The following is a 10,745-nucleotide window of genomic DNA, read 5'->3' on the forward strand; positions in this document are numbered from 1 at the left end:
CAAAATCTGTTGACGGCCGGACACTCAACAAAAACATTGTATAACTGTACAATAATTCAAGCACATTGGTCGAATTGCCAAATTGGTTTTAATTGCCACAGCCAATGGAGTTTCAATGTCAGCACACTTACAGAGAAGGGGGAGGGATAAACAGTATTGTGGTTTGTACAGTTAAGGCTGGATAGAATAAACAACATGGGTAATGATCTATGGATCATTATGTTCAAACATATGGGAAAACTATCAACTTTTATTTCAATACATTTACTCTCATGTTTCAATGTTTGTTTGGTAGTGCCCTACCTGTGATGTGACACCTTTGCTGAGCGGCCTTATAAGTTTGTTCTCAAATCGTGTGAGGTAAAATCACGTCTTGATTCTTCTTCTTATATGTATTTTGGGTATAACTGGGTTAAAAAAAGCTACTGTAGCCCCCTGAGTTTGGTAGAATAAGGCAGGGATTGTTTGCATTATCGCCTATGGGGAAATTGAGAGTTATGGTGTACTGGACGCCATATTAGTTTCAGCAATTCTGGCTCCTTCTGCCTCTCCAGTTCTTATACACTCTGGGAGTTGATTTCACTGACGTGAAATGAGGATGGGCGCTGTGTGAAAAGGATATTGATTGGTGCGGAACGGAAAAATTGACAGACATTTGATCGACATACATGCCCACTGGTACACGGTGATGTAAATATGAAAATTCTCGTTTCCCCGGAAGTGGAATTACAATTGTATATAATAACGTATATAGTTTCAGGCGTGTTTGTATGGTTATGAAGAACTGTCTGAAATGAGGAAAAGGTTCATTCTGAGCCTGCCTTTAAACGCCCGTTTCATTTCCGCGGAAACATTTTCATGCAACACCAGTTTGAAAATGGCTGCTTCTGAGACTGGATGTGACCATTACGTGCGTAGCTGTTTGCTAAAAGTAAGACATATACTGCCTTTATTTTGTTTAAAAAATGCGTTCTGGAAAATAGATGGGAAGTTAAGTGGCTGCTGTAGGCATATGGCCAACTTAGGTTGTGTGTAGTGAAGTAGTTGACTGTGGTAACGTTATGTATCTAATGCTAACTACGTAGCTGGTGAGGCAGTCATAAACATAATTCATGAATGTTCACGTTAACCCAGTGTGTTGCGCAATGAGTTTATTGTCGTTAGCTAGCTAGCTAGTAGGTAGACAACCTGCGGTGAGCGAGGTACTTGGCGTAATTACGTTAACCTGTTAAAAGGGAAATGGCTAAGTTGATCGCTAACGTTACTTTAGAATTCGGTTAATTTTGAATGACGTGCTACCAGCTTCAAAAATATATAGCATGTAAAACTGGATAAAGCTGCCAGAGCTACGCCTTGCCAAGGTAATTTTGAGGAGATTGTACCTAGCACGGTAGCTAGCTAGAATTTTGCGGCCTATTGTCTGGGTCAAATGCAACATTTGTCACTTCCACTGGCCTACAGGGACAATAATTAGCAAATTAGATTTTTTTTCCGGCACTTCAGCCCTCATACAAAGGCAGTGTAGCGGGATAAATAGCAAGTTAACCTAAGCTAACGGACCCAATGTTTTGAACAGCTTGAATGGCGAGGCTGCATTTTGTTTTGGCACACGATCAAAATATGATGTGTGGTTGTATGCGTCCTCTGATCTTTTCTTAACATTTCTTTGGGAGAATACATTTTCAGAAATTGTCTTGCTGAACAGTGTTCGTACTTGACATGTGTGCATGTAGGCTACTACCCAGTAGCTTAGATTTAGGAGATGACTTTGAATCGTGGTTGACAGTGCAGTTCTACCACTTTAGAATGAAGATGTAAAATGTAATTTATAACGAATAACATTAGAGCTACTTGTCTTCTGAAATATTCTGTCCCAAAGGGCTCCATTTTAGGCCTGGAATGCAAAATTAAATTTTGTACAATTAAGGTCCAGAACTATCATATTTTATTCGGGTGATATAGCATTTCTCTGGAAATAACATGTATCAATCAAAATTTTAAGGTTACTAAAGTATTCCCCCCTTCTGAATTTCTAAATGATTGAATATTTGTCTTGTGAATGGTTTCAGATCTCTTTCTGTATTTATTTGAGCCCAACGCTGTGGCTGGAACTGAATGGAATACACCATTCAGAAACCTACCAATTCACTTTAAAGGGGCTACTACAGGGGTGATAACAAGGGGAGCTTCTTGATTATCCAACTATATCAGCCTATTTTAACATCATTGAATGAATGGTATCAAACTCATGTTGCATAGAGAAGTCCATGCAGACTGTTTCTTCTTGGTCTAGCGAAGGAGAGAAATCCACAATTTAGGCTACATTGTTGAAGTGAGGTTCCCCGGTATTGAGACTTTCAAACATTTATTTTTGTTCAGTCCACCAAGCAGTCATTAATTTATGTTGAAGCGGTTCTGAGCCTATGTTTTCTTCCGCCATGTTAAAGGCTCCATGTTGTGGGAAGTTCTACGTCTGTCGACTGTGCCACGATGCTGAAGAAAACCATCAGATGGATCGCTTCCAGGTTAAAGAGGTGAAATGCTCTGTGTGTAACACAGTCCAAAAGGTAAGGTCCAGCAGCCTCCTCGCATATATCCTAAGAAATATGTTTGCTGCAAAATATTATTGATCTTATCAAGGTGTGGGAGTTGACCTCTTGAGAACATCCAAAACATTGGCCTCGTTGGATTTGTCTTTTGAGAGATATCGCCTCTTACATAAGAGGTGGGTGGCACCCAATGATTTTGGAGCACCATATATTTGCCATTAAAGCAGGAAAAAACCTGACACAATTTTCTGTTTGGAACTATTTTTTCAAATTCCCAGATTATGATCATTTTCATAGTACTGCTCGGATAAAAAGGTGTGGTTGTCCATAAATGCTAAATCATGTCACTTGGCAATTTTCTTTAAATATTTGATGGCTTACAAAGAGCACCACTTGGTGTATATGACTTCCAGACTTGTAAGACTAGTAGATATTTTGGTTAAGAATAGCCACAAGGAAAATTAAGTCAATTGAAGTTTCCTATCAAAATTAAACTTTATGTAGTTCAGTTGGTATAATTGGCCTGCATATGCAGTGATGTGACTTGTACGTATGTTCCTGTAAATTGAGGTCCTGTTTCAACTGATCAAAACATGCAAATGCATGACAGTACCAACTAAATTTCTTGTACATATGAAGAATGTAAAATTTCATATTGATTGAAAACTTTCTACCTTACTGTCTACTTGTTTGAACATCTAACACTTTTTGGTCATTGTCTGGCCCGACCCAACTTTAAATTTGACTTCATTTTGTTTATGGTTATTCTTAACCAACATATTTATTAGAATTTCAAGTCTGGATACAATACACAAAGTGGCACTGATGCATCAAAGTATGTTTTATTGTGAATTGTGAATCTTTGAAATGATCACAATATGCCAAGACTTAGCAGGAACAACTCCATATTTTGTACACAAGTAGGTCTATTATACCTAGTACTCCGTTCCATTTTGATCAGAAACTGTCCACATTACCAACTACTTGGTTGAGTATCTAACATTTTCACATTTCCTGCCCAGACCCAACTTTAGCATTGTGTATTTTTTTTAAGAATGTGTGTGGCTGTTCTTAACCAAAATATCTACTAGTCGTGGAAGTTTGGAGATCGTACACCAAGTGATGCTGATATAGTAGCCAAGCAGCGCAATTTGGCATTTTTTGAATAACTTGAATGTCTGAGTAGCGTTTTGAAAGTCGGAGTGCATAATCTGAAAATAGCCAGAAAAGTACACATTTATGGTTTTTCCCCGTTTTAAGGGGTACCTGTACCCAAAACGAGCATATGCCTATATCTGTTCAATATCTCATAAAAATAACTTTTCCCATTCTCGTAAGCTAAATAGTCAAGCATAACAACATATTTAATTAATGTTATTGGAGTATGTTGGTCCCGTAACTTCAGTTAGCAGACATATTGCTGAATACTTGACAAAGGTGTGATGTCAAGTCGTGAGCCAGGAGCCAATGCGTGTTTTGTGCGATCCTTGTGAGCTAGCGCTTGTGCTGGAGGTCCCATAATGTCATCTGAATTGTCGCTTTCTCCACCTGAGCACACTAAATGGGGATAAATCCCTCTTCAGTGGTTCACACAAATAACCAGTTGAAGTTTCTGAATAATTTTGACCTAGATTAAAAAAAACACTGGTTTGAGCTGTCAAAGACTTGACATCACTCCTTCATCAAGTATTAGGCAATATCAATGTCATATCACTGCAAGGTTACAGCACCAGTGTAGTCCAGTAAAATAAATTAAATACACTCACCAAGCACTTTATTAGGTCTTTATTAGACTTTTTTTTTTTTTTACTTGTAGCCTATCCACTTAGTTATGATGTGTTGTGTGTTCAGAGATGCTCTTGTGCATACTTTCGTTACTGTCACCTTTCTGTCAGCTTTCTGGCCATTCTATTGGTATACGAGCCAAACACCGTAGTATGAAAAACATCCCCATACCATGATTTTTGCACCACCATTCTTCACTGTCTTCACAGTGTACTGTGACTTGAATTCAGTACACAGGGGGGTAATCTGACGTACTGTCAACAACCACTAGACCCGAAAAGAACAATTTTACTCTCATCAGTCCACAGAATGTTACACCATTTCTCTTTTGGCCAATCGATGTGTTCCTTTCGAAATATTAACTGATTCGGCACATGCCCTTTTTTCCAACAATGGTGCTTTACGGGGGCTTCTTACTGATAGCTTAGCTTCGATCAAACGTCATCTGACTGTAACAGCACTTACAGGTAATTTTAGATCATCTTTGATCTTACTGGAGCTGATGAATGGCTGAATCTTTGCCATTCTGACTTCTTCTATCCATTTTAACAGTAGATGCTCGTTTTCTTCCGCTTGTTTTGGGTTTTTGTTGCCATTTTAAAGCATTTGACATAATTTTAGCTGAGCATCCTAGAATTTGCTGCACCTTTCCAATCAACATTTTAATCAAATGACGTTCCTTGGAACAATGTTTGGAACGGCCCATTTTACTTAGCAATTCAGAAGGAAATATATTTTAGAACAATGTGTGAAACATTTACTTCCCTTCTTCCTTAATAAAGGACAATTAATGACACCTGTTTTTTTTGTTTTGTTTTTCACAGAATGACAAAACGTATGTCATTATGCGTTACTTATTTAGCTTACGAGAATGGGAAAGTTATTTAAATGCTATATTGAACACATCTAGGCATATGCTTATTTTGGGTTTAATGCCAGCGATATGACACTCCAAAGTCGACACAAATCCCAATTTCCAGGCTGCTGTTCTTTATTGAACACATAAAGAACATTCACACAAAGTTTGAGTGGTCAACTCCCACACTGCTGGTTGATTTTTATATGATTTGCTTTCATTATCTTAGTTCTTGGAGGATATTTGCTGTGTTTACAGGTCTGACCTCTTTGATGTGTAGCAAAGTTGTGGAGATATAAATACCACGAAGGCATAGTTGTGAACTGTAACTGGAAGCAGATTAGTCTTAATTCTTGTGGCTACAGGCAAGTTTTTATGGCACAATAACCCTTTTTGTGGAAAAACCTACAGTACAATGACTCAGACTAGCATGCATTGTGGGGGCCAGTTCTGTCCCTGCAGTATGTTGGATGTTGTTCGTGCCTGACCAACAGAATGACCTTGTGCCTAGTATTATGAAAATATCACATCAAAATTCTTGTTTCTTTTTCCTTTACCCACCCAGGCACAGCAAGTATGCAAGGAGTGCAATGTGAAATTCGGGGATTACTACTGTGATGTCTGTCACTTGTTTGACAAGGATAAGAAACAGTACCACTGTCAGCCTTGCGGGATATGTCGGTGAGCTTTTCCTGTGCACATCTAGCTAATTTGAGGGACAGCCAGAATAATTTTTAATGTATAGCTTACGAATTTTAGGCATCCAAACTGTATGTCAAATAACACTCCTTTTCCCTTTCAGGATTGGCCCCCGAGAGAAGTACTTCCATTGTACAAAGTGTAATCTATGCTTGGTTAGCGATCTTCAAGGGAATCACAAGGTAGTTTTCTGCTCATAATTTGTCATTATTTTCAGTGAATGGCAAACCAGGTTGTTAGCTCCTTTATGTCTTCATCTGCCATTATGATCATAAAACAAAAACAAAAAAGTAAGGTAACGGCTTTGATTTGAATAAAAATAAGTGTTCTTGATTGTTTGACAGAAATTATAATTTCTTGGTTTCAGTGTGTTGAAAATGTTTCACGACAGAACTGCCCTGTGTGCATGGAGGTAAGTGTTTGCAATCCTGTGTATTATACGTAGTTGACTGTATGTTTAAATGGCATGGGGTAATGTGATTAATGGTTATGTTGCCCTCCAAAAGTATTGCCATACTTTTATAATAAAAAAGAAAAAAAAGAAATGAGTAATTCTATTTCCCCAAAAGATAAGTGCAAAATTTGGCACCCCTACAGAGCTCTATGCTGTCATTGTTGAAAGACGTAGGAGCACTTCAATGCATCCCTATTAGTAGATATGCTCCAAAATTATTTTCCCACTTGCTCATATCGATTTTCACAACCAAATCACAACCTACTGCAGCATCTAGGTGTTTGCTCCAATCATTCCCTACACCACCTGATTTCACTAATGAACTTTCTGCCAGAACCAAAAAGCTATTTTTCAAGACTTTATCATGAGTGTAAATCATTTTGGAGGGCAATTTGTTTTTATTATGGGGGAATTTAATGTATTTCTAATAAGATGAAATACCTTGCACTGCTGTTACTGGGTTACTCAGATTTAGAAAATGCTGACAAACCTCATGTTTTAACAAGCACTGTGTATTCATACAGCCTATATGTGAGCTTGTGTAATCAGTAACTAGAAAATGCCTTACCAGCTTGCACAGCAAGAATTGGAGTTTAGCCTAATTACCCAACAAACTGGACAGTGTAGCTATTTTTTCCCCTCATGAGGTACATTTTTAACAATGCTTTTCCAGTGTTGGAAGACAAGGAAATGTATTCTACTGTATATTAAGAAGACTTCTGTCAAGTCTGTGAGTTATTTAAAGCGGTTTGACTTATCCAGCAAGTGGGCATTCCTGCACCAGTTATTGGTGTCCGATAGTCTAACCTAAATATGTCTGTTTGTTTTTTGTTTCTTTATGTACAACTTAAGGATATTCACACCTCCCGGATAGGAGCTCATGTTCTTCGTTGTGGTCACCTTCTACACAAGTATGTTTTGGTGGTGCAGTATATTGTCAAATACAGTTCTTGTACAAGTCTTGTATAGTTGGATATTTTTACAGACAAAGTTGTATAATACGTTGTATTATTCTTAAGGATAAATATCTCAGTTTCAAAGATGTCAGTGCTTTCCAAACATCAGGTTTTGATATGAACGCCTGAAGTGGCCTTGTTCCAGCGCGCTTAATACACAATATTTGATGAGCGAGCTTACTTAGTTTGCAGAAATCTGCATGTGTGCAAGCTTTAAATCAAAATCAAAGTTTGATGCATGTATCCAAACTGCGAACTGGATTCAGAGTAAATTCCACTTTAGTTCAATGCAACAATACTAGAAAAAAAAAAAAAAATGCTGTGCAATGCGATATTATGCGTTTGACAAATTTTTTCTCAGTGCCACCAGAAGGCACACCTGTGCCAATACTTGTAGTTGACGGACGCACAATAATTCTAAAACAAACGACGCCTTGTAGTTCTTTTAACCAAATAAATGGCTCTTACAACCACCATTAAGCTTGCTAGGCGTTTACAGTGGAGTTATACAGAGCAACCTGCTTGACGTGGGAATAACCCAGATGCAGCAATTCCTTTGTAGATGCTGTTTAAGTGATGTATCTGTAAAAATGAAGTCACAACTTTGAAATGTCATAGATTGCAGTGTGTATAAATGCCGCAAAATGAATTTTACTATCTAATAAAAGGTAGTGTGGTGGGGCATCATTCTAAAAACACCAATGAGCATCATACATAATGTGTCAAAACTGAGGTGAATATCTTACTTTTCTTGGCAAGCCTGGCTGTTGCAGCATGTGAAACATCTCAAAGAACAGCCTTTTAATGATCTGCTTAATATTTTTACATTACATGGCATTTAGCAGAGGCTCTTATCCAGAGCGACGTACAACGAAGTGCAGATCAAACACAAGTACAAGTGCGAAGAGGACCTGAGAGGACAGTACAGTTCCGAGTCCTAGTGTAAACATACAGATAATCAGAACCCTTGAAGAATACAATCAACTTCCAAACTAGCATACCACAGTTGGAAGCTAGAATTCCCTGAGTTCCCTGAATATTTCTATATAAATTTCTTTTGCAGAACCTGTTTTGAAGACATGTGTAAAACTGGGTAAGAATGAACACTTTTTTACCGTTCTTTGGTGACTTGTTTCTTTATTAAAGTTTGTGCTTATTGTTTTTATTTTGGTGGACTAAAAAAGATTCAAGGTTTTGCTTCCTCCTTGAATAATGAGTTCCTCTATATACAGTAAGGGTTCTCCAACTCTAAATGATCAGTGTAATGCATACGGAAATGTGTAATATGTATCTAAATGAGGGTGAGTCACCTGTAAAAAGTGACTGCGTGCATAATAACCAGTGTTTTATTTGTGTAAGATAACATTATTTGTCTGTCACACCTGAGCAGGGTTTCAGTGCTGCAGGGTTGCAGTGTGGGGTCTGAGTGCAGTCAGCTGAGCAGGGTTGCAGTATGGGGTCTGAGTGCAGTCAGCTGAGCAGGGTTGCAGTACGGGGTCTGAGTGCAGTCAGCTGAGCAGGGTTGCAGTATGGGGTCTGAGTGCAGTCAGCTGAGCAGGGTTGCAGTATGGGGTCTGAGTGCAGTCAGCTGAGCAGGGTTGCAGTATGGGGTCTGAGTGCAGTCAGCTGAGCAGGGTTGCAGTATGGGGTCTGAGTGCAGCTGTTTTAACAGTATTTCCCTCTCCAGTGCGTACCGCTGCCCCCTCTGCATGCGCTCTGCTTGGAACATGGATGAATACTGGGGGGACATGGATAAAGAGATCTCTCAGACCCCCATGCCAAGCGAGTACCAGGATGCCACTGTCAAGGTAGTGCTCTGGGAAATCTGGGAGTTTGTTTCTGGAATAATGTTAGTAAAATAACAGTGGCCTGATTTGTATTGCAATGAGCCCTGAATTATTGTGCAGTGACATAGCCCAGTGATTTTCCAGCATTAAAGGAATATTTCACATTGATGAAAGTAATGTGTGTGTGCATAGCCTGAATTCAGTCCCTGTCCCTGTTGAATGTGTGTGTAGTGTGAATTCAGCCGTCCCTGTTCAATGTGTGTGTAGTGTGAATTCAGCTGTCCCTGTTGAATGTGCGTGTAATGTGAATTCAGCTGTCCCTGCTGAGTGTGTGTGTGTGTAGTGTGAATTCAGCTGTCCCTGCTGAGTGTAGTGGTTAAGGTACATGACTGGGGCAGCCTGTAGCGTAGTGGTTAAGGTACATGACTGGGGCAGCCTGTAGTGTAGTGGTTAAGGTACATGACTGGGGCAGCCTGTAGTGTAGTGGTTAAGGTACATGACTGGGGCGGCCTGTAGTGTAGTGGTTAAGGTACATGACTGGGTCAGTCTGTAGTGTAGTGGTTAAGGTACATGACTGGGGCAGCCTGTAGCGTAGTGGTTAAGGTACATGACTGGGGCAGCCTGTAGCGTAGTGTTTAAGGTACATGACTGGGGCAGCCTGTAGCGTAGTGGTTAAGGTACATGACTGGGGCAGCCTGTAGCGTAGTGGTTAAGGTACATGACTGGGGCAGCCTGTAGCGTAGTGGTTAAGGTAAATGACTGGGACACGCAAGGTCGGTGGTTCGATCCCTGGTTTAGCCACAGTAAGATCCGCACAGCCGTTGGGCCCTTGAGCAAGGCCCTTAACCCTGCATTGCTCCAGGGGAGGATTGTCTCCTGCTTAGTCTAATCAACTGTACATCACTCTGGATAAGAGTGTCTGCCAAAGTCCATTAACGTAATGTAATGTAATGAGACTGGCTCTAGCTGTATCGTGTGAGAATAACAGGACATATGTAATGTAGTGAGACTGGCTCTAGCTGTAGCGTGTGAGAATAACAGGACATATGTAATGTAGTGAGACTGGCTCTAGCTGTAGCGTGTGAGAATAACAGGGCATATGTAATGTAGTGAGACTGGCTGTATCGTGTGAGAATAACAGGACATATGTAATGTAATGAGACTGGCTGTAGCTGTATCGTGTGAGAATAACAGGACATTCCTGTACATTTTCCCTAACCCATTGCAAACAGTTTGCAGAATGATGTCATTTCAGCAGCGCTTGTTTAATGACACACTCTTTTGTGGCCCGCAGATCATTTGTAACGACTGCCAGTGTCACTGCACGGTGCCCTTCCATGTCCTCGGGATGAAATGCAGCAACTGCGGCTCCTACAACACCGCACAGGACGGGGGACTGGAGCCACCCCCGGCCCCCCCTGCCCCACAGTGACCCGAGCAGAGCACCCCCCCCCCCCAGCCCCATAGTGACCCGAGCAGAGCACCCCCCCCCCCCTGCCCCACAGTGACCCGAGCAGAGCACCCCCCCCCCCCCTGCCCCACAGTGACCCGAGCAGAGCACCCCCCCCCCCCTGCCCCACAGTGACCCGAGCAGAGCACCCCCCCCCCCCCTGCCCCACAGTGACCCGAGCAGAGCACCCCCCCCCCCCCTGCCCCACA

At 40.8% G+C, this 10,745-nt stretch overlaps 1 protein-coding gene across 2 annotated transcripts; it reads left to right on the forward strand.

Annotated features, from left to right (window-relative positions):
- Positions 1 to 221: 221 nt before the first annotated feature.
- On the forward strand, positions 222 to 10,537 carry rchy1 (ring finger and CHY zinc finger domain containing 1). Of its 2 annotated transcripts, none has more exons than XM_061260891.1 (9): positions 222 to 360; positions 2,448 to 2,567; positions 5,756 to 5,871; positions 5,993 to 6,071; positions 6,257 to 6,301; positions 7,196 to 7,254; positions 8,363 to 8,392; positions 8,987 to 9,107; positions 10,381 to 10,537. In XM_061260891.1, exons 2-9 carry the CDS (start codon positions 2,511 to 2,513, stop codon positions 10,516 to 10,518), a joined length of 645 nt encoding a protein of 214 aa, XP_061116875.1. In that variant the 5' UTR covers positions 222 to 360; positions 2,448 to 2,510; the 3' UTR covers positions 10,519 to 10,537. The 2 variants fall into 2 exon arrangements, with proteins under 2 accessions (XP_061116875.1, XP_061116874.1); XM_061260890.1 differs by lacking the exon at positions 222 to 360 and adding an exon at positions 856 to 931.
- The last annotated feature ends 208 nt before the right edge of the window (positions 10,538 to 10,745 follow it).

Source organism: Conger conger, chromosome 11, assembly GCF_963514075.1.
Source record: "Conger conger chromosome 11, fConCon1.1, whole genome shotgun sequence".
Classification (NCBI taxonomy): Eukaryota; Metazoa; Chordata; class Actinopteri; order Anguilliformes; family Congridae; genus Conger; species Conger conger.